This window comes from Sapajus apella, unplaced genomic scaffold (assembly GCF_009761245.1).
Source record: "Sapajus apella isolate SASKATOON/1434 unplaced genomic scaffold, GSC_monkey_1.0 scaffold6, whole genome shotgun sequence".
Classification (NCBI taxonomy): Eukaryota; Metazoa; Chordata; class Mammalia; order Primates; family Cebidae; genus Sapajus; species Sapajus apella.
In genome coordinates, this window is record NW_022436946.1 from 42,223,768 (window position 1) to 42,247,917 (window position 24,150).

General features: G+C 38.0%; 2 protein-coding genes and 1 non-coding gene across 9 annotated transcripts in view; 1 reads left to right on the forward strand and 2 right to left on the reverse strand.

The window, feature by feature from the left end:
• The window catches only part of PDSS2 (decaprenyl diphosphate synthase subunit 2), a 279,633-nt gene that overhangs the window by 29,508 nt on the left and 225,975 nt on the right, over positions 1-24,150 (forward strand). The window lies entirely within an intron of this gene.
• On the reverse strand, positions 3,766-4,496 carry LOC116549510 (peptidyl-prolyl cis-trans isomerase A-like). The gene has a single exon (XM_032275124.1). The coding sequence runs from the start codon at positions 4,291-4,293 to the stop codon at positions 3,979-3,981; it is 315 nt and encodes a 104-aa protein (XP_032131015.1). The 5' UTR covers positions 4,294-4,496; the 3' UTR covers positions 3,766-3,978.
• On the reverse strand, positions 4,802-4,907 carry LOC116549783. Its single transcript, XR_004268064.1, has one exon. It is a non-coding gene; the product is annotated as a U6 spliceosomal RNA (small nuclear RNA).

Here is a 24,150-nt window from a genome sequence, read left to right on the forward strand (position 1 = left end):
TTGGTATACAGCCTGCATGGCCATAAAAATATGTTTATCACATGTGTATATTTTTGTTACTTTTCTCTCTTAGCAGTATATAGAGAATTGTTTTAAAATTAATAAACATAATTTTAACAACTACATATTTCACTGTATGAATATACCATAATACAGTCAATTATCCTCTTTTTTTTTAATGTTTTTCTCCTAAATTTTTCACTATTATAGATGGTACTGTGATAGAATTTGCATATGTGTCATTGCACACTTATTTGATTATTTCCTTAGGATATTTTCTTAAATATTGACTTTTTGAGATTAAGGGTATGAATATCTTCTCTTAGAAATATTTTCATACATTAATTTCTATCCATGGTATATGAGAATGCCTGTTTTTCCTTGTTCTTCTGAACCTTGGATATTGATAATTTTTGCCAACTTGAGAGATGATATAGAAGTCTTCTTGTATGTTGAATATTAATATTAGTATTTGAATACTAATGAGATTGAGCCTTTTTTGTTATGTTGTTGGCCAATTTTATTTCTTTCTTTTTTTTTCCCCCATTTATTTATTTTATTGCATTTTAGGTTTTGGGGTACATGTGAAGAACATGCAAAATTGTTGCATAGGTACACACGTGGCAGTGTGATTTGCTGCCTTCCTCCCCATCACCTACATCTGGCATTTCTCCCCTTGCTATCTCTCCCCAGCTCCCCACCCCCCACCGTCCCTCCTCTATTTCCCCCCAACTGACCCCAGTGTGTAGTGCTTCCTTCCCTGTGTCCATGTGTTCTCATTGTTCAACACCCACCTATGAGTGAGAGCATACGGTGTTTGATCTTCTGCTCTTCTGTCAGTTTGCTGAGAATGATGGTTTCCAGGTTCATCCATGTCCCTACAAAGGACCCAAACTCATCGTTTTTGATGGCTGCATAATATTCCATAGTGTATATGTGCCACATTTTCCCTATCTAGTCTATCGTCGATGGGCATTTGGGTTGGTTCCAGGTCTTTGCTATTGTAAACAGTGGTGCAATGAACATTCGTGTGCACGTGTCCTTATAGTAGAACGATTTGTAATCCTTTGGATATATACCCAGTAATGGGATTGCTGGGTCAAATGGAATTTCTATTTCTAGGTCCTTGAGGAATCGCCACACTGCCTTCCACAATGGTTGAACTAATTTACACTCCCACCAACAGTGCAAAAGTGTTCCTATTTCTCCACATCCTTTCCAGCATCTGTTGTCTCCAGATTTTTTAATGATCGCCATTCTAACTGGCGTGAGATGGTATCTCAATGTTGTTTTGATTTGCATTTCTCTGATGACCAGTGATGATGAGCATTTTTTCATATGTTTGTTGGCCTCATGTATGTCTTCTTTTGTAAAGTGTCTGTTCATATCCTTTGCCCACTTTTGAATGGGCTTGTTAGTTTTTTTCTTGTAAATCTGTTTTAGTTCTTTGTAAATTCTGGATATCAGCCCTTTGTCAGATGGGTAAACTGCAAAAATTTTTTCCCATTCTATTGGTTGCCGATTCACTCTAGCAACTGTTTCTTTTGCTGTGCAGAAGCTGTGGAGTTTGACTAGGTCCCATTTGTCTATTTTGGCTTTTGTTGTCAATGTTTTTGGTGTTCTGGTCTTGAAGTCCTTGCCTACACCTATGTCCAGAATGGTTTTGCCTAGATTTTCTTTTAGGGCTTTTATGGTGTTAGGTCTTATGTTTAAGTCTTTAATCCATCTGGAGTTAATTTTAGTGTAAGGTGTCAGAAAGGGGTCCAGTTTCTGCTTTCTGCACATGGCTAGCCAGCTTTCCCAACACCATTTATTGAACAGGGAATCCCTTCCCCATTGCTTGTTTTTGTCTGGTTTGTCAAAGATCAGATGGTTGTAGATATGTTGTGTTGCCTCCGAGACCTCTGTTCTGTTCCATTGGTCTATATCTCTGTTTTGGTACCAGTACCATGCTGTTTTGATTACTGTAGCCCTGTAGTATAGTTTGAAGTCCGGTAGTGTGATGCCTCCCACTTTGTTCTTTTTGCTTAGAATTGACTTGGCTATGCGGGCTCTCTTTTGGTTCCATATGAAGTTTAAGGTGGTTTTTTCCAGTTCTGCGAAGAAGGTCGTTGGTAGCTTGATGGGGATGGCATTGAATCTGTAAATTACTTTGAGCAGTATGGCCATTTTCACGATATTGATTCTTCCTAACCGTGAACATGGAATGTTTCTCCATCTGTTTGTGTCCTCTCTTATTTCGTTGAGCAGTGGCTTGTAGTTCTCCTTGAAGAGGTCCTTTACGTTCCTTGTTAGTTGTATTCCTAGGTATTTTATTCTCTTTGTGGCAATTGTGAACGGAAGTTTGTTCTTGATTTGGCTCTCATCAATTTGGTTATTCTCTCTTTTCTTTTTTATTAATCTGTCTAGTGGTCTGTCTATTTTGTTGATCTTTTCAAAAAACCAGCTCCTGGATTTATTGATTTTTTGAAGGGTTTTTTGTGTCTCTATCTCCTTCAGTTCTGCTCTGATCTTAGCTATTTCTTGTCTTCTGCTAGACTTTGAGTTTTTTTTATCTTGCTCCTCTAGCTCTTTCAGTTTTGATGATAGGGTGTCAATTTTTTATCTCTCCTTGCTTCTCATGTGGGCACTTATTGCTATATATTTTCCTCTAGAGACTGCTTTAAATGTGTCCCAGAGATTCTAGTATGTTGTGTCTTCATTCTCGTCGGTTTCGAAGAACATCTTTATTTCTGTCTTCATTTCATTGTTTATCCAGTCAACATTCAAGAGCAAGTTGTTCAGTTTCCATGAAGCTGTGCGATCCTGGGTTAGTTTTTGAATTCTGAGTTCTAACTTGATTGCACTGTGGTCGGAGAGATGTTTGTTACGATTTCCGTTCTTTCGCATTTGCTGAGGAGTGATTTACTCCCAATTATGTGGTCAATTTTAGAGTAGGTGTGATGTGGTGCTGAGAAGAATGTATATTCTGTGGATTTGGGGTGGAGAGTTCTGTAAATGTCTATTAGGTTTGTTTGGTCCAGATCTGAGTTCAAGTCCTGGATATCCTTGTTAATTTTCTGTCTGGTTGATCTGTCTAATATTGACAATGGGGTGTTGAAGTCTCCCACTATTATTGTGTGGGAGTCTAAGTCTCTTTGTAAGTCATTAAGAACTTGCCTTATGTATCTGGGTGCTCCTGTATTGGGTGCGTATATATTTAGGATCGTTAGCTCTTCTTGTTGCATTGATCCTTTTACCATTATGTAATGTCCCTCTTTGTCTCTTATGATCTTTGTTGCTTTAAAGTCTAATTTATCAGAGATGAGAATTGCAACTCTTGCTTTTTTTTGCTCTCCATTTGCTTGGTAAATCTTCCTCCATGCCTTTATTTTGAGCCTTTGTGTATCCTTGCATGTGAGATGGGTTTCCTGGATATAGCACACCAATGGGTTTTGTCTTTTTATCCAATTTGCCAGTCTGTGTCTTTTGATTGGGGCATTTAGTCCATTTACATTTAGGGTTAATATTGTTATGTGCGAATTTGATACTGCCATTTTGGTGCTAGTTGGGTGTTTTGCCCTTTAGTTGAGCTGGTACTTGTTGTTCCTTTATATGTGTAGAGCCTCTTTCAGGAGCTCTCGTAGAGCTGGCCTGGTGGTGACGAAATCTCTGAGTACTTGCATGTTCCCAAAGGATTTTATTTTTCCTTCACTTATGAAGCTTAGTTTGGCTGGATAGGAGATTCTGGGTTGAAAGTTCTTTTTTTTTTTTTTTTTTTTTTTAATTGTTATTTAGTCTTTATTTCATAGTCATAAACTTAACCCAACTCTGCAATCCAGCTAGGCATGGAAGGGAACAAGGAAAACATGGAACCCAAAGGGAACTGCAGCGAGAGCACAGATTTTAGGATACTGCGAGCTAATGGGGTGGAGGGGTGCTCTCCTGAGCTATAGAAGGAATGGTCTGGTGGTTAAGATAAAACACAAGTCAAACTTATTAAAGTTGTCCACAGTCAGCAATGGTGATCTTTTTGCTGGTCTTGCCATTCCTGGACCCAAAGCGCTCCATGGCCTCCACAATATTCATGCCTTCTTTCACCTTGCCAAAGACCACATGCTTGCCATCCAACCACTTAGTCTTGACAGTGCAGATGAAAAACTGGGAACCGTTTGTGTTGGGTCCAGCATTTGCCATGGACAAGATGCCGGGACCTGTATGCTTTAGGATGAAGTTCTCATCATCAAATTTCTCCCCGTAGATGGACTTGCCACCAGTGCCATTATGGCATGTGAAATCACCACCCTGACACATAAACCCTGGAATAATTCTGTGAAAGCAGGAACCCTTATAACCAAATCCTTTCTCTCCAGTGCTCAGAGCACGAAAATTTTCTGCTGTCTTTGGAACCTTGTCTGCAAACAGCTCGAAAGAGACGCGGCCCAAGGGCAATGTCGAAGAACACGGTGAGGTTGACCGTGGCTGATACTAGAAGGCTCCAGGCGGCAGCGGGGTCTGCAAAAGCCGAAAGTTCTTTTCTTTAAGGATGTTGAATATTGGCCCCCACTCTCTTCTGGCTTGTAGGGTTTCTGCTGAGAGATCTGCTGTGAGTCTGATGGGCTTCCCTTTGTGGGTAACCCGACCTTTCACTCTGGCTGCCCTTAGTATTTTCTCCTTCATTTCAACCCTGGTGAATCTGACGATTATGTGCCTTGGGATTGCTCTTCTTGACGAATATCTTTGTGGTGTTCTCTGTATTTCCTGGACTTGATTGTTTGCCTGCCTTGCTAGGTTGGGGAAGTTTTCCTGGATAATATCCTGAAAAAATATAGAACGCTTCACGAATTTGCGTGTCATCCTTGCGCAGGGGCCATGCTAATCTTCTCTTATCGTTCCAATTTTAGTATATGTGCTGCCGAAGCGAGCACGCCAATTTTATTTCTTTGTTGAGTTGCCTAGTTATAGTCTTTCCTCATTTTTAGCTGCACTATCTCCTATTGGCATAGAAGAGCTCTTCATATATTAAGGGTCTTTGTGTCAAATGTTTTAAGTTTTTTTTTATTTTATTTTAAAATTTTATCATAGATTTTTACTGACAGAAATATTCTTTTTTAACCTTTTTATTTTGAAATAAGTATAGACTTACAAGAATTTATGAAAATTGTACAGAGTCAGCTGGGCACGGTGACTCATGCCTGTAATCCCAGCACTTTGGGAGGCTGAGTCGGGTTGATCACCTGAGGTCAGGATTTCGAGACCAGCCTGACCAACATGGTAAAATCCTGTCTCTGCTAAGAATACGAAATTACCTGGGCGTGGTGTCAGGTGCCTGTAATCCCAGCTACTCTGAAGGCTGAGGCAGAAGAATTGCTTGAACCCAGAAGGCGGATATTGCAGTGAGCTGAGATCACACCATTGCATTGCACTCCACTCCAGTCTAGCGGACAAGAGTGAGGCTGCGAATCAAAAAAAAAAAAAAAAAAAGGTGTTATACAGAGAGGTCCTTGTAGCCATCATCCAGCTTTCGTTATACAGAGAGGTCCTTGTAGCCATCATCCAGCTTTCCCCACTGGTAACATCTTACATAAGTATAGAACGTTATTTAAACCAGGAAATTGGCATTGGTACAGTACTGCCAACTAAACTACAGACGTTATTTGGCTTTCACTCATTTTTACATGCATTCATTTGTGTGTGTGTGTGTGTGTGTGTTTTCTGTGAAATTTTATCATATGTGTAGATTTTTGTAACTACCATCATCAAGATATAGGACTGTTCCATCACCATGAAGAAAATTCCTAGAGCTGCACTTTGAGACTACAAAATGCAGCACTAGGAATTTTTCTCCTTTCCTAACCTTGAGCTTTCACTGACCTGTTCATCTTTATGTTTTGTCTTTTGAAATGTTATATAAATGGAGTCATATAATATGTAACCTTTTGAAATTGACAGTTTTCACTCAGCGTAATGTCCTTGTGATCCCGTTTCCTGCTAATTAATATTTCATTGTATAAATGTAGTTTATATATCTATTTACCATAAACAACATTTGTGTTGTTTCTAGTTTGGGCTGCTATAAACATTTTATGTGAACATCTTTTTGTTTCTTTAAGATAAAAGCTTGGGAGTGTGATTGTTGAGTTGTATGGTAAGCATATGCTTAATTTCATAAGAAATGGCCAAATTAGTAAACTAGTAAACTAGGTGTACTAGTTTACATTTTCATTGGCAATTTTGTATGAGAAATATAATTTCTCCATATCCTTTGGTGGCATTTGGTATTGTCAGTATTTTTTATTTTAGCCATTCTAATAGATGTGTAGATCTCATCTTGGCTTTAATTTCCTTAGTGACTAATGATGTTGAACATCTTTTCATGTGCTGACTTGCCGTACTTATATCCTCTGGTGAGACGACTAAGTCTTTTTGCCTATTTTCAAATAGATTGCTTGTTTCCTTACTGTAGAGTTTGGAGAGTTCTGTACATATTCTGGATAGAAGTCCTTCAGATATGAAATTTGCAAATATTTTCTCCTAGAATATGGCTCATCTTTTTATGTTGTTAATAGAGCCTTTTGCAGAGTAAAAGTTTTGAATTTTGATGACATCTAGTTATTGGGTTTTTTTTTCTTTTATAGACTGGGTTTTTCATGTGATGTTTGAGAACTCTTTCCTAGCCCTAGGTCCCAAAGATGTTCTCCTATGTTCTCTTTTAAAAGTTTTATAGTTTCTGTGGTTCACATTTCACATAAATCCGTGATCCTTTTTGCACTGATCTTTGTATGTGGTGTGGGTTTTAAGTCAAGCTTTTATTTTAAAAAAATTTTTATTTTTGCCTATGGATGTCCAGTTGTTCTACCACAATTTGTTGAAAACACTGCTTTCCCCCCATTGAACTACTTTTGTACCTTTGCGAAAAATCAGTTGGTCTGTTTGTATTGCTCTACTTCTGGGTTCTCTGTTCCATTGATCTATTTGTCTTTTCTTCTGCCAATACTATACTGTCTTGATTATGATAGCAATATAGTGAGACTTAACATCAGGCAGTTTGATTCTTCCTACTTCTTTTGCGAACTTGTTTTAGAATAAGCTTGTCTGTATCTGTCATAGTTATGGTAGTCACAGCAAAAGGCTGGCTGCTTTCCAGCTTGTCCGTGTGAGACTGGCTCTGATTGAGGCTAGAAGAAGGTGACAGCACTTTGTTGGAGTGAGCTTCTGAACATCCAGTTGAGCAAACGGTGGGAGGGAGAATTTTTTTAAGGAATAGGAAGTGATTCCTATGTTAAAGACATGACATAATTTAAAATTATTTTGTAGAAAATTTTCCTTTAGTGCTATCAGTTTAAATATAAATGATATCAATTGAGCACTTAGGATGGCTTTGCTTGAAAGCAGAGAAGTAGATGGGTAAGTTCTCAAGGACCCTTCTGTTGTTGTTTTCATTTTATCCACTGTTGTCAGGGACTTTGGTTTAGGTTTCTACAGCAACCAGTCTGGACTACATAATACCAACACTGTGTGTAAGTGGTGTTAACTCTGATGCCTTATACACTACATGTGGCAGAGTTACAGTTGCTATGGAGATCAATCTTTGGACACACTTGGTTGATAACAGTGTTTCTCATATGTGGATTTTGTTGCTGAAAGAATATGAGGTGATGCTAAGTTAACCAAGAGATGCATAAGACTGTCCGTAGTTTCTCTATAGCTTGGAATCTCACATTTGAAAACTTTAAGTTGTACATTTGCTCACAAACATACTGAAATGTGTGTGTATGTGTGTGTGTGTGTGTACAAGTTTGATACCTGGAAAATACAGTAGAGGGAAAATGTGACTCTAAAGAACACATTATCAGAGAATTTGACAGATTCCTTCTCTTGGCTAGTCTACACCATTTCTAAAACATACTGTAAAAATTCAAAGATTAAACATGTTACATAATTTTAGTAGTAGTATAATAAGGTCAGTTGTCAGTAGGTAAGCAAAGGCAGCACAATTCATGTGTACTGCTCTAATTTGAATGTAGATCCTAATGAGGACCTTTTCCTTGGAGCACTATATCTGTGAAGTCTTTGGTATGCCACAAATGAAAAATATTGAGGAAGTAGAATAAAGAATTGTATTTTTTCTCTTCCTTTGACAAAATCAGTTAAACTGGGAGGCACTCTCCGTGCTAAATTTAAGCGAATATAGACTATCACTGGGTGTTTTCATTTGCAACATTTTTGAGACAAATGTGGTTTTAGGTTGATATACATTTCTGCTTTGACCTAATGAAACTTGTCATTCATGCCTTGCTATACTAGAGCAATGGTTCTCAAATCTGGCTGCACATTAGTATGTGGATTAAAAAAAAAACACACACATACACACACTGATATTTTAGCCTAACAAAAATTAAATCAAAGTCTCTGGGGATGGGGAGAAGGCATGACATTTATACTCTTTTTGTTTGTTTGTTTTTTTTAAGCTAACTACTTGATGCTAATATACAGTTAGATTTGAGAGCCACTGAAGCAAAGTATGTTTTCATCTAGACGTAAATTTTAACTAATTTTTAAAATTAGCATCCACCAATAGAATTAATATGAAATGCTCTGGAAAGTTTAGAAAAGTCAGTCTTGCCATCTGTATTAGTTTCCTATTGCTGCTGTTACAAGTGATCACAAATCTAGTAGTTTAAAACACCACAACTTTATTTTTTTTGTTTGTTTGTGTTTTTTTTGAGATGAAGTCTTGCTTTGTTGCCCAGCCTGGAGGGCAGTGGTATGATCTCAGCTTTCTGCAGCCTACTCCTTCCAGGTTTAAGTGATTCTCCTGCCTCAGCCTGTCGAGTAGCTGGACTACAGGTGCTTGCCACCATATCTGGCTAATTTTTTAGTAGAGTTGGGGTATCACCATGTTGGCCAGGCTGGTCTTGAACTCCTGACCTCAAATGATCCACCTGCCTTTGCCTCCCAAAGTGTTGGGATTACAGGCGTGAGCTACCGTGCTTGACCAAAACAATACAACTTTACTACAAGTTTATTTACTTGTGTTTTGGAGGTCAGAAATCTGAAATGGGTCTTATGGGGCTAAAATCAGGCTGTGGGCAGAACTGTATTCCTTCTGGAGGTTCTTGGGGGGATCTGTTCTTTGCCTTTTTCAACCACTAGAGACTGCCTGCATTTTGTGACTTGTAGCTCATCACTCTTTCCTCTGCTTCTGTCCTCACATCTCCTCTCAATCTGACCCTCCTGCCTTCCTCTTTTGAGAATCCCTATGATTATGGTGGGCCCATCTAGGATAATACTCCCATCTTGAGATCTTTAACTTAATCATACCCACAAAGCTCCTCTTATCACATAAAGTAACATGTACTGGTTCTGGGGTTGAGGATGGGGATGTCTTTTTATATATATATATAATATATATTTTATATATATTATATATTAAAATGTATAATATATAATATATAAATATATATAATATACATTTATATATATTAAAATACATAATATATATAATATATAATTAATATATAATATATCTATTATATATATAATAGATATATTTTATATATACATAAAATACATAAAATTGATCTATCTATATATTTTTGAGACAGGGTCTCACTCTGTTGCCCAGGCAATGGCGTGATCTCGGCTCAACTGCAACCTCTGTCTCCTGGGTTCAAGAGATTCTCCTGCTTCAGCCTCCCAAGTAGCTGGGACTACAGGCTGTGCCACCATGTCTGGCTAGTTTTTTGTATTTTTAGTAGAGATGGGGTTTCACCGTGTTGGCCAAGCTGGTCTCACACTCCTAACCTCAGGTGATCCACCCACCTCAGCTTCCCAAAGTGCTGGGGTTACAGAAGTGATCCACAGTACCTGGCCAGTATTTTTGTTTATTAGCTTGCATGATATGGATGTACTGAGCTAAAATTATAAACATTTTTGTAGTGTTTAAATTCATACTGCCAGATTGCATTTTTGAGGAGTTCTAACCAATTTGCCACACTATCAGCATGTATGAGAGTACCAGTATCACTATATCTTTGCCAATATTGGTCATTATCATTTAAAAAAGATTTTTGCTAATCAGGTGAAAAAAGTTACCTTGAGTTACATATAATTTATTTGAACATTATGTTTCTATTTATTTATCTTTGTGTGTCTTGTTTACATATGTCTTGTGGTCTTAGTTGTTTCTTATTCATCCATTATATAATAAAATTGTTGTCTTATATGCTATAAGTACTCTTTTAAAATTTTTTTTCTTATAAAAATTAAATAGAGATGAGGGTCTCACTGTGTTGCCTAGGCTAGTCTCAAACTCCTGGGCTCAAGGAGTCCACCTGCCTCCGTCTCCCAAAGTGCTAGGAATATAGGCGTGAGCCACCGCACCCTGCCAGATAAGTGCTTTTTTAAATCCAATTTTAAAATTTAAATGTTGATATCTGTTTTTTTGTGGTTCTTCTATTTTCTGTACAGTTAAGTTTTTCTACCTAACAAAGGTTTGTGGTAAATGCCCAGTTTTATTTCTTTCATGGTTTAGTCTCTGCGTTCAGCAAATTGCTAGCAAGCTAAGAAGTTTAGGGACTTGTGCGTCTAGATCTAGTTTTGTGACTTACTCTACCAAAGTTAAGTGCCAAATTAATTTGGTTCTATTTACATACTTTATCAAAATTGGAAACAGTTTTTTTAAAGGCCTGGAGAAGAAACCTAGCAATTTTAGCACAGTCCTAAGATGTTTGTTGCCCTTTGCCAGAAGGTTTACTTACTATGCTGTCATGTTGTGTGTTCATGCAGATAATTGAGAATTATAGTAAGCTATCTTAGTCTATGATAAACAGACAGAATACACTTTAATTACATTCTAATTTATTATCTGGTGAAAGTACCTTGCTAACAAATCAACCCGGATATGACTTATTGGATAGCCTTTGCACTTAGAGGAATAATCAGCCTGTAATCATAAACAACATGAACTGTTCATCTTCTAGATTGCTATCATATTTATTACCCTCAAATGTCTGTGCGAGTCTCTTTCCTGTTTGTTTCCCATCTTCTCTGGCTCATGGGTCCCCATCCTGCCTGCTGTAAGTTGGAATACTGTGCTTATAATTTTTTTTTTCTTGAAAAAAAGGATTAGACACATGCCTGGGAAAAGAGTTCTGTCATTTTACCATAGGAATAAAATACATTTTCCCCCAGTAACAGTGCATAGAATAAACTTTCAGCAAAATGTACTAATACATCATTTATTCCCTGCTACCCTGGTAAGAAGTAGCCCAATTCTAACTCTATAAAGAAATATAAACATTGCCCTCAGGAGTAGCTACCTTTAATATCCTGTTACTTCCCTCTGGTTCTAGAAAGAGGGTATGTAAATTAAACTAAGAAACCAGCTAGCCAACCCCTTTTCCTTTCCTCTGCAACAACCTTCTGCAGAGAAGTGATACCTGGGAATACATTTTACTAAGTGAATTCAGTTCTCTGATGCAGTACCTTTTCATAATTCCACCACTTAAGACATAGCAGAATGAACAACCTGTGCCACTAGTTCCACATAGTAATTTGGAAGTTTGTAGCATTACATTTTCCCAGTTGATGCACATCTTTGAATATGACATCAGGTGGACAATGGAGTGAAACTAAGGTATAGGTGTAGGGATACAAAACTGTAGAACAACTTAAATATATAACCAGCCTTCTGGATGGAGCCACAGTAAATGAGTTGTTGATTGCCTTCTCTATTTCAGACACCCTTTTTTCCTTCTCCTCTACCTCTTTTTCAATAATTTTAGTTGAATCTATGTTTCTACCTAGTGTCTTAGCAACCAGAGGAGACAGTAATCCTGATCCAAGAGTATCTGTTTTTTATGTATAAGGATTTTACGCCTAGAAGAGGCCTTACTAGTGCTTTTGGTGTAATGCTGTCACAACAAATGTGCCTATAATCGTGTAGATGGTAAGTAGTGGAAGGGACCTGGAACTTCTGCATTTTAGGGCTATGACTAACAGAAAAAAATTTTTTGTTCCAAATTGTGTTAAAATGGGAGGTAAAAGATAAATGGTCTATTTCATTATTTTTCCACATTGGAAATTGGTTTGGGTATGCAAATCAGCTTAGGTGGGCTTAGGAGTTCTGTCTGTCTTAAAGAATTCTGAAGGAACTAAAAAAAAAAATTTTTTTTAACCTATGATGTGCTCTGTTAATTACATCCATTGGAGATTCCTCATTTTATTGGTTCAAATATGAGTGATAAAATTGTTATATAATAATATCACCTTTCTAATTCTCTGAACTAGATTACATCTAAGCCTCACTCATTGAGTTGAGATTCTGTGATTATGCCCCTTTGGTGCCATGCCCCATTCCCTGTGATTCTTTACCTTCACACAGTCCCAGGTTTCTGGAATTTCCAATGGGACATTCTCCTTATGTATGTTCAGCTCCAGTTTGGCTCTGATCAATGTATTGTCACTACTTTAATTGATACCTCTGTTTCGTAACCCCTCTTGCTGTCTCCTTGTTGCTAAATGCTATGTGTTACCCTCTTTGTGAATGTTAACAAGGATTAGGGGATACCTTGAATACCTTTACTTTCCTACCAGGGGAAGCCCATATGCTTGCGTTGGGACTATCCCAAAAGAGAAAACACAATTAGGATTTCAAATTCAGAATGAGAGGAGAGAAGGGTATCTTGACGAGATGCAGAAGGAAGTATTTCTGAGCAGCTAGAGCCTTATTTTGGCATCCAGTTTAGGCAGCCACCTATTTTATCTGGCTCTGTGGCTGTGCTTAAGAATGTATGTATACTTGCAGGGGCTAATGCCAAGCCAAATCCTTTTCTGAAGTTATAGCCTAGTTTGCTTTGGAGAAAATGTACTTCGTGTTTGCCACTCCCTTGGCTCTCTAGCTGTTACTTCCTACTCTGGTTCCTGATACTTCCTTGTATTGGCAGTATTTTCTGGATCTGTGCATTCTTTGTGTGAATTATTCAAGAACCTCCTTCTGAGAGTGTGTTTGAACTCCATTTTAGGAATAACGACTATACAGTTATGCTCTGAAATTAGTGGCATTTTGACCTTTAGGAAGACCCTCTTAGAAACAAATTAGAGCCAAATAGCCCTACTTGGCCATATTGGAATGTAAGTCCCACTTTGGCTGCCAGCCACATAATTCTCCCAAAATAGACCTTACTAAGATCACTAATGACTTCCATATCACTAAACTTAATGGATTTATTTTAGTCTTCATCTTAATTGTACTGTTGACAATTTCTTTTTTCTTAAAAAATACTTGTCTTTTTTTTTCTTTCTAACTTTCTAGCCATTCATTTTCTGCCTCTATGGCAGGCTTATCCAGGTGATTAAATGTTGAATTGCTCTTTTCACTCTATTCTCTCTCCAGTTTATCCCATCCATATTCTTCAATTACCAGAAACAGTCTGCCTGAGCCTAACCTCACCTACCTGTCTTCTTTTCAGTCTATTATTTACATTCCTGAAGAACACAAAAGTAGATGTGAATGTATAGAAAAACATACCATGTTCTTTGTTTTTCTTTAGAGGGAGGATTTGACTCTGTCACCCAGGTAAAGCACAGTGGCATGATCATAGCTCAGTGCAGCCCTGACCTCCCGAGCTTAAGCAATTCTCCCACCTCAGCCTCCCAAGTAGCTGAGACTACAGGCAGGTACCACCACACCTGGCTATTTTTTTTTTTTTTTTTTTTTTTTTTAGAGTTTTTATATTTTGCTCAGACTGGTACTGAACTCCTAGCCTCAAGCAATCCTCTCACCTTGGTCTCCCAAAAGTGCTGGGATTACAGGTGTGAACCACCACACCTGGCCTTCAAACCATGTTCTTAATTGGGAAATTGAGACTCATGATTAAGTGTCAATACTTCCTTACTTAGTTTACAAATTAAACTGATCCCAATAAAAAAATGCTACAAAAACTATGATAAACTAAATTCTGAAAAGCTTTGAGAGAGAAGTCTGAAAAATCTTGAAAGAAAAGTGAAGACTAGACCTTCCTGATACTAAAACATAAGATAAAGCTTCAGTAAAAGTGAGGTATTTGGTGTATGAATAGACAGGCTTATAGGGCAGAATGGAAAAAAATTCAGAAATAGACTAGAAAATATAACAACTTAGGATATGGTAAAAAATAGTATCTCATATCAGTGGGAGTAAGGATGGACTCTAATAAATGGTATTGGTACAACATTGAAGCCATCTAGAAAAAGGTAACATTAGGTCCTTTCATGATATTGCATACTCAGATACATTTTACGTGGGTCCAAGATTTAAACATTAAAAAAAAAGAGGAGAATTTAATTATAATCTTAGAGTTGTAAAGCCTTTCTAAAATTATGACTCAAAATCCAGAAGTCAAAAGATTGGTAAATTTGCCTTTAAAAATCTTTTTGATCAAAAACTACCGTAAGGAAAGTCAAAAGAGAAATAATTTTTTAAAATTGCGTTTTATATTGCTGACAGATATATAAATGGAGAGAGAGAGAGGGTGAGCACATGGTCACAAAAGCATTATAGAAAAATGAGCAAAGGGCGGGGCACAGTGGTTCATACCTGTAATCCCAGCACTTTGGGAGGCTGAGGCGGGTAGATACCTGAGGTCAGAAGTTTGAGACCAGCCTGGCCAACATGATGAAACCTCATCTCTACTAAAAATACAGAAAATTAGCTGGGTGGGGTGGTGGGTGCTTATACTCCCAGCTACTTGGGAGGCTGAGGCAGGAGAATTGTTTGAACCCAGGAGGCAGAGGTTGCAGTGAGCCGAGATTGTGCCACTGCACTCCAGTCTGGGCAACAGAGTGAAACTCTGTCTCAAAAAAAAAAAAGAGCAAAGAACATGAACAGTTAGTTTGACAAAAAGAAGTACAGTCATTCCTCAGCATCAGTGAGGGATTGGTTCTAGGACCCGTCCCCACCCCCGCCGCAATTCTAACATCCATAGGTGCTCGAGTCCCTTATATAAAATGAAGTAGCATTTGTGTACAGCCTTTACACATCCTCCTGTGTACTTGAAATTATCTCCAGATTACTTATAATAACTAATACAGTGTGAGTGCTATTTAAATAGTTGTCACATTGTATTGTTAAGAGAATAATGACAAGAAAAAAGTGTACATATCCAGTACTGACACAAGCATCTATTTTTTTTCTGAACATTATTGATCTGTGGTTGCTTGAATCCATGAATGCAGAACCCACAAATATGGAGGGCCAACTGTATAGAAGGCTCTTAAACATGTGAAGGGATATGCAACCTTACAAAAAAATGCAAATTAAAACTACAGTAAGATAGATTTCTACCTGTCACATTGGTAAAAACTCAAAAGTTTGGTGGTAACTCATTTGGTTGTCCGGTTTTCATAAATGATGCTGTACGTTGTTGGTAGAAGTGCAGAATCTAGCCATGTCTGTCAGAAGTACAAATGCATTTACCGTTTGACCCAGCAACCTCACAAGATTGTAATAGCAAAATCCAGTAGCAGTTGGGTAGGCTTTTTCTTCTCATCCACGGGACTCATTAAATAATCCATGGTAGATGTGTCCAAACAGTGGAATGCTATGCAATTGGAAACAAAAGAAAGAATAGATATACTAAGTGGAAAAAAAAAAAAAAAAAAAAAACAGGGTAGATGACCAGGCATTAGTGGCTCACGCCTGTGATCCCAGCACTTTGGGAGGCCAAAGTGGGTGGATCACCTGAGGTCAGGAGTTTGAGACCAGCCTGGCCAACATGGTGAAACCCCGTCTTTTCTAGAAATATAAAAATTAGCCAGACATGGTAGCACATGCCTGTAATCCCAGCTACTTGGGAGGCTGAAGTGGGGGAATCTCTTTTACCTGGGAGGTGGAAGTTGCAGTGAGCTGAGATTGTGCCAGCCTGGGCAACAGCACGAGACTCTGTCTCAAAAAATAGAAAACCAGGGTAGAGGACAGTACATATAATAGGCTATCTTTTGTGTAAGAAAGGAGGAAAAAAGAGGGAGAGAGAGAGAGAGAGAGAGAGAGAGAGAGAGAGAGAGAGTGTGTGTGTGTGTGTGTGTGTGTGTGTGTGTGTGTATACTACATGCATCTATGGATTCCTACCAGGATACACATACTATGTAAGACTAACATTGATTACCAGTGGGGGTGGAGAAAATCAGATAGATAGATATTGACAGGGTGGAGTGAGACAATAGATAGTACCAGGCTGGGGTGAGTGGCTCAATCTCGGCTCACTACAACCTTCGACTCCCTGGTTCAAGTGATTCTTTTGCCTCAGCCTCCCAAGTGGCTGGGATTACAGGCACGCGCCACCATGCCCAGCTAATTTTTGTGTTTTTAGTAGAGATGGGGTTTCATCATGTTGGCCAGGATGGTCTTGATCTTCTGACCTCATGATCCACCCGCCTCGGCCTCCCAAAGTGCTGGGATTACAGGCGAGAACCACCATGCCCAGCCAGTACCTTCTTCTTTTACATTCTTTTGATTTAAAAAATGCATTAAAATGTCCATGATTCTCATCATCCTCTTCCTCTTTTTCTAAGTTCAGCACTAACTGTTGCTCTAAGCTTTTAATGTGAATGGCAAAGCCGTGGATGGCCTGTTCATTGAGCCTTACCCCATAGCATACTTCCCCTTATCCTCCCTGTGTTGGCCACATTTGCTTTTTCTGTCTCGAACTCAAACTCCATCATAAGACCTTTTCTCATACTCTTCTCCCTGCCTGGAGACTTTGCTGAGTTAAAACTTCCTTATCTTTTGACCCATATAGAATGTTATTTCCATAGAGATGCCTCCCCAGGTAAGGTTGTATTTTCCTTTCACATACATGAATAGCACCTTGTTCATCTCCTTTCTAACTGTGGTCACAAATGCAGTGCTACATTCTTTATGGAGAATGTTTAATGTCTGCATCTTCCATTAGAAAATAGCCTTCTGAAGGCAGGAACCATGTCTACTTTGCAGACAGAAGTACCTATTTCATAGGATAGTGAGGCTTAACGTGAGTTTGGCTCAGTGCCTAGAACATAAACACATAATGTTAGTTAAATCCTGCTATATGTTGTTTTGGTTTTAGTAGAAGGAGATTATATTGATGATGAATACATTAACTGGGTCAAGTTTAAAGAAGAATTCTGACTCTCCTTGGCCAGGGACAGATTATCTTTGGAGGGAAGTAGCTAGCCTTTTTGTGAGAAGGAAAAGAGAAAAATAGCTTCATTCCTCTACTATTCTTGACTCCTGTATCTAAGTCAAACTGTAAGAAAGCAGCTTTTTGCCAAAATATTTTCTCCTCTTTTCCAGCAATATTTTCCTAATTTTAAAAAAAAATGGAGTAGGTAGGCAGTTTCAAACAGATTTTCGATTGGAATTTGAGAAATTAATATATAGAATTACAGATCCGTATTCTGTGATATCAGCCACAGTTGTAAAAATCAAGAGGATGGGATCCAAGATGATGCAACAGACAGTTCATGTCATGACATAGGGAACAGGTTTGTTGTGAATCATATGCTTTTTAGGGTGGCTTCAAAGAGTTTTTTTTTTTTTTTAAACGCTTAACGAATTTGCGTGTCATCCTTGCACAAAAGAGTTTTAAAAATTATATTCTTGCTGCTTAATATTTTCTTTCAGTATTCTGCAGTTACCGTGGGCTCATCTGAGTTCTGACATTTTGGAAGTTGGTAGATTATTTTAACGTATACTTTAAGTGTCAGGTTTTAACGTTTTATATGTTAAGTAGGTATTAAGAAAATTGCCTTTTCAGTTTATGTCTTTGACTTATTTATTTTAAGTAAATTGCCTTTTCAGTTTATGCCTTTGACTTATTTATTTTACATGCCTTGAATGCAACCTGCTGTCTTGCTCTCAGGAAATTGGAGTCCTTAGATCCCAACTGAGATATGGATAACTAAGAAGTATTATTTCCTGTCATTTTCCTTCATAGCTTGAAGAGTGTGCATGGAACAAAAAGCACAGACCGGCGGCTTGTAGACTATTTAGGGTTCTCTGATTCATTTTGCTTAGCTTTTAGAGTTTGTTGAAAAATCAAGTTTCTAGCCTCTTTTGAAAATTCAGAAGGCATGGTAACAATGAAAAAATAGCATTCCCACATGGCATCAATTGACAGTGCTTCTGTAGGTGTGGCAGAAGCGTTCCAGGTTGCCACAGCTTTCATTTTTTGCTTGCCAGATTTGTTCTTACTGCTTCATTCATTTATATTCCTTGTCTGGCTCTGGCTTCTTTAGGCATTCAAGATTGTTACCCCTGGCATAGATGGGTAGGACACTACCAAGTTAAGAGGAAGGGAGGCTAAATGCAGTGTTCTGCTGAGCTGATTCAGTTATAGTCTCAGAGGACTTCACTCCCTATGGCATGTCCTTGGGACACCAAAGGGAGTCCTGGTTTTCTTTCTAGATAAATGGAATTTTTTTTTTGAATGGCAATGGATATCTTGTAGAAATGAGTATAGGACTGTTAAATAATCATTTAATAAGATTGCTAGTAAGGCCAGATGAGGTGGCTCATGCCTTTAATCCCAGCACTTTGGGAGGCTGAGGCAAATGGATCACTTGAGGTCAGGTGTTCAAGACCAGCCTGGCCATCATGGTGAAACCCCATCTCTAATAAAAATACAAAAAGTAGCCAGGCATGGTGGTACACTCTGTAATCCCAGCTACTTGGGAGGCTGAGGCAGGAGAATCGCTTGAACCCTGGAGGCAGAGGTTGCAGTAAGCCAAGACCATGCTACTGCACTTCATTTTGGATGACAGATTAAGACTCTGTCTCAAAATAAATAAATAAATAAATAAATAATTTTTAAAAATAAATTAAAAAATGAAAGACCTGGCCAGGAATGGTTGTTCACTCCTTAATCCCAGCACTTTGGGAGGCCTGTGCAAGTGGATCACGTGTCAGGAGTTTGAGACCAGCCTGGCCAACATGGTGAAACTCTGTCTCTACTAAAAATACAAAGAATTAGCCAGGTGTGGTGACAGCCACCTGTAATCCCAGCTACTTGGGAAGCTGAGGCAGGAGGATCACTTGAATTCTGGAGGCAGAGGTTATAGTGAGCTGGCACTCCAGCCTGGGCGACAGAGTGAGACTCCATCTCATAAAAAAAAGAAAGAAAGACCTACTAGTAATAAGTACTACCCAATTAGTATTGGTTTCACCTGCAGGACCATTTTCTCGAGCTTCGTATCATTCTTCTAAAATTATAAAAATATGTCACCTGTTGGTAAAATGTTTGAATTTATATTTTTCTTAAGAAGAGTGTTTTAAGGAGGAGTAACCCATTGCTAACAAGTTGGTAAGTGGCATAGAAAACAAATTCCTCACACCTCCAAAACTCTGTTTTATTTTTGTTTTCTTGCATTTAAAAAACTGTGGTAAAATATACTTAACATAAAATTCACCATTTTAACCATGTTTGTATATATGGTTCACTGTATTGCATTCACATTGTTTTGCAACCATCACCACTATTTTCAGAACTTTTTTGATCACAAACAGAAACAGTAACTCCTCATTTGCTCCTCTCTCTGTGCCTGGTAACCTCTATTTTATTTCTGTCTCTATGAATTTGTCTGTTGTATATACCACATATAAGTGGAATCATACAATATTTGTTCTTTATGTCTGGCTTACTTGACTTAGCATGTTTTCAAGGTTCATCCGTGCTGTAGCGTGAATCAGAATTTCATTCCTTTTTATTGCTGAATAAATTGCATTGTATGAATATACCAGATTTGTTTATCTGTTTATCTGTTGATGGACCAAGACCCTAACCTTTTGACTGCACTGCACCCCCAACCTCCAGTCAGTGGCTAAATAGGAGAGCAAAACAGATTCATTCTGGTTCATTGTCCTCACCGACTTCTTCTTCTTCTTCCTCTCTAATCTCCCCTGGAGATTTACACATCAGCATAAGTTTTGTTGTCTGTGAACCCAAAGCAATTTTGCTTCCTTTAAACATTAGAACATTAGCGAAGCTGTTTATGAATATTCTTCTACCCACCTCACCTGCTTAACTTTAAGAGTATAGTGTTTTCCCTCTTGGTTCTATCTCACTTATGGTGCTTCTCTTGTGAATTAGACCTTCGAGATATGGCTATCTAGATAGCAGAAGGGCTTACCTTTCTGGTCTCAGCTGTGTCATTCACTAACTAGCTGTATGACTTTAAGCTGTATCACTAGTCTCAGTTATGAAAGGAAGAGTTTGGAGTAGATGATGTTTTAGGTTTTATCTAACTCCCATATTTTACCATTCAAAACATACTTTTTATCGTCTGGTTGGTGGTAGAAGCAAAAATTGATGAAAATACATTTATAGTTTGTGATTAAATAAAATTATATACCAGAAAGTGCTTGGTAAAAATGATCTTACCATAATTAAGACTATAAAAAGGTTTCCTACAAAGCTATTGGAAACAGTTAATTCCCTACCACTCAGATAAGTGAGCTATACAGAAAAAATTCCTTACTACTCAGGTAAGCGAGCTGTAGAGTAAAGAAGGAATGGGTTTAGGACTAGTTAACTGGGTCTAAAACAGTAAGAAAGCTGTGTTTTGGCCAGGCGTGGTGGCTTACGCCTTTAATCCCAGCACTTTGGGAGGCCAAGGTGGGCAGATCACCTGAGGTCAGGAGTTGGAGACCAGCCTATCCAACATGGTGAAATCCCGTCTCTACTAAAAATACAAAAATTAGCCAGGTGTGGTGGCACATACCTGTAAACCCAGCTACTTGGGAGGCTGAGACAGGAGAATCACTTGAACCTGGGAGGCAGAGGTTGCACTGAGCCAAGATCTTGCCATTGCCCTCCAGCCTGGGGAACGAGTGAAACTCCGTCTCAAGGGAAAAAAAAAAAGAAAAGAAAAGAAAGTGGTGTGTTTTTGAGCATTTAAAAAAGTTAAATGATAACATTTGGAAACAATTTCAATACATTTTATAATTTTTGATACAGCCATAAATGTTACTTTGATTACTTGTATTTGAGTATGTTTGGGTCGGGTACCTGACTGATTGCTTATACCAACTATGTTATTAATAGAAGATAGTTGGGACAGTCAAAGGCAAATTCTGATAAACTGATAAAGCTGAGATAGATCAGCAGTTTGCTGATTTGTTAAATTTTTAAAAATTTGTATTAATATAGGAAGTACAAGTACAGTTTTGATATATGGTTATGTTGCATAGTGCTGAAGTCTAGGCTTTTGGTATAACCATCACCTGTATAGTTTACATTGTACTCATTTCTAGTAAGATGAGTTTCTTGTCAGCAGCTTATAGTTGTTTTATCTATTCTGCCATTCTGTATCTTTTAAGTGGAGCATTTAATCCATTTACATTCAAGGTTAATATTGATATGTGAGGTTTTTTTCCTGTCATGATATTGTTATCTAGTTGTTTTATAGATCCTTTGTTTCTTTCTCTTTTTTTTCTGTTTGTGGTTTTGTGTTCTGTTGTGTTACCATTAAATTTCTTTCTCTTCCTCCTTTTTGTAATTGTATGACACCAATGAGCTTTATACTTACATGTGTTTTTATGATGGCAAGTATCAATTTTTCGTTTTCATGTTTAGGATTTTTTTGAGCATTTCTTATACTGCCAGTCTAGTGGTTATGAATTCCTACGGCATTCGCTTGTCTAGAAAAGACTTTATTTCTCCTTCACTTATGAAATTTATTTCTGCAGGATGCAAAATTTGTGATTGACAGTTTTTTTTTTTCTTTAAGCATTTTCAAATTAGAATCTCAATCTCTTCTCCCTTGTAATGTTGCTGCTGAGAATTTTGCTGTTACTCCGATGGGGTTTTCTTTATAAGTGACTAGATACTTCCTTTTGCTGATTTTAGGATTTTCTTCTTCACATTGATTTTAGACAGTTTAATAGTTGTATGGGCTGGTTTGACAGATGGAAATCTAAGGGAGCCCAAAATTTGCAGACTTATTTTTCCCCACTAAATATTTGCTAAGTGCTATGGCAGTGTGGGAGGCTGAGGGCCAGGCTAGAAAAGCCAAGTAGAATCTCTTGCAGTCTCATGGTGCTTAGGAGACTTGCTAGGTTCTCAAACTTTTTGATTTCAAGACCCCATTCCAATCTTAAAAGTTATCGAAGACCTCAAGGATGTTTTGCTTCTGTGGCTTATATCTGTTGGTATTCGCTATAACAGAAATTCAGAAATTAAAAGTAAGAATTTTAAATATTTATTAATTTTAAAACAATAGACCCATTACATGTGAACATTAATACACATTTTTTTTGGAAAAAGGATTACACTTTTGAAAACAAAAATATTATTAAGGAGTGGGATTGTTTTATATTTTGTAACACTCTTTACTGTCTGGTTTAATATCTGCCTCTGCTTTCAGTTTGTTGCAATGTGTTGTTTTGGTTGAAATAAATGAAGAAAATGGAACCTCCCACAGATAAGCAGTTGGGAAAAGGAGGAGTAATGCAATCACTTTTTCAGATAATTGTGAATATTCTTTTTTGATCTTATCCCCAAACTTGACAGGTGGTAGTTACTTAAAGGTTACTTGCAGTGTGGAATCTGAAACCGTGTCAATGCACTTTTTGAACTTTATTACATTAAAGTGTGTTGTTCTGTTTTGTATTTTGAGTGGGAGTTTTTACCCGTCCATAATTTTGGACCATGCACTGGTCATTTGGAAATGTTGATTCACTGAGGTATGTTTCTCTTCCAAACATTGACGTTTTATTATATGATATTTAAAAATACCATATTTATTAGTATCACCACTGATCTCATTAGAAAAGTTATTATGTATTGAAAAGCTGTCAAGGTATTAGTGGCTGATACAAGTTTTCCACAATTCTAATTTCTGCCCGAAAGTTCAAATTTTATTATTGGCAGAAAATGCTGTTATTTTTCTTACTGCATTTATTTTAGAGGAAACACCTAAATATTCAAGTTGAAAGACCATAATTTGTGTATTGGTTGTTCTTTCAAGTAAAAATTGGTGTTTCATGGAAAACCAAACAAAACCAGCTAATTCAGCTTGCACCTCAAAAGAATCACACAAGTGCTTTTCCTTGAGACAACCACTATATTTTGGTATATGGCAAAAATGCTTTAATATACTTCTCATTTTGTAATTTGGATTATAAAAAAGATATGTACTCGGCCGAGCATGGTGGCTCTCACCTGTAATCCCAGCACTTTGAAAGGCCGAGGTGGGCATATCACGAGGTCAAAAGATCGAGACCATCCTGGCCAACATAGTGAAACCCCATCTTTACTAAAATACAAAAATTAGCTGGGCATGGTGGCATGTGCCTGTAGTCCCAGCTACTCGGGAGGCTGAGGCAGGAGAATTGCTTGAAGCCGGAAGGTAGAGGTTGCACTGAGCTGAGATCACACCACTGCACTCCAGCCTGGTGCCTGGTGAAAGAGGGAGACTCTGTCTCAAAAAAAAAAAGACATGTACTCATAGGACAAGAGTTAATAAATTTCACCATTTGTACTGATCCATCAAGGACGTTGAGTAAAATTAGTTCTTACCATGGGCATATGGCACTGAAAACAATAAATGTACATTTGGTGCCACTGCCTTGATTCACTCATGCTAAGGCTCCAACAGTTTTACCTTCCATTGCTTTTGCACCATTAGTGCTAATATCAACACAGTGAGAAGGGCAAATAATATGTTAGTATTATTATATTACAGTTTTTATTTCATGCTCCCCCACCCCCTACCCCCCCAAAAAATCTCAGGACCCCTGGGAATCCACAGACCATACTTTGAAAACTGCTAATCTAGAGGAAGGAGCCTGCACAGGCAACTGACAGTTTCACCCTTGAGACATTTGAAAATAGAAGTGAGCAGAGTCTAACTAGAGCTTCATTCCAGTCCCATCCCAACTCAGTTCCTTTCTGTGTAACAGGGGAAAGGGCAGGGATAGGCTCAGTGGCTCACACCTGTAACCCCAACACTTTGGGAGACTAAGGTGGGAGGATCACTTGGGCTTGGAGTTCAGGACCAGCCTGAGTAACATGGTGAGACCTTGTCTCTACAAAAATAAAAATAAAAAATTAGCTGGGCCTGGTGTTGTGCACTGTAGGCTTAGCTACTCAGGAGGCTGAGGTGGGAGGATTTCTTGAGCCCAGGAGTTTGAGGTTACAGTGAGCTATGATT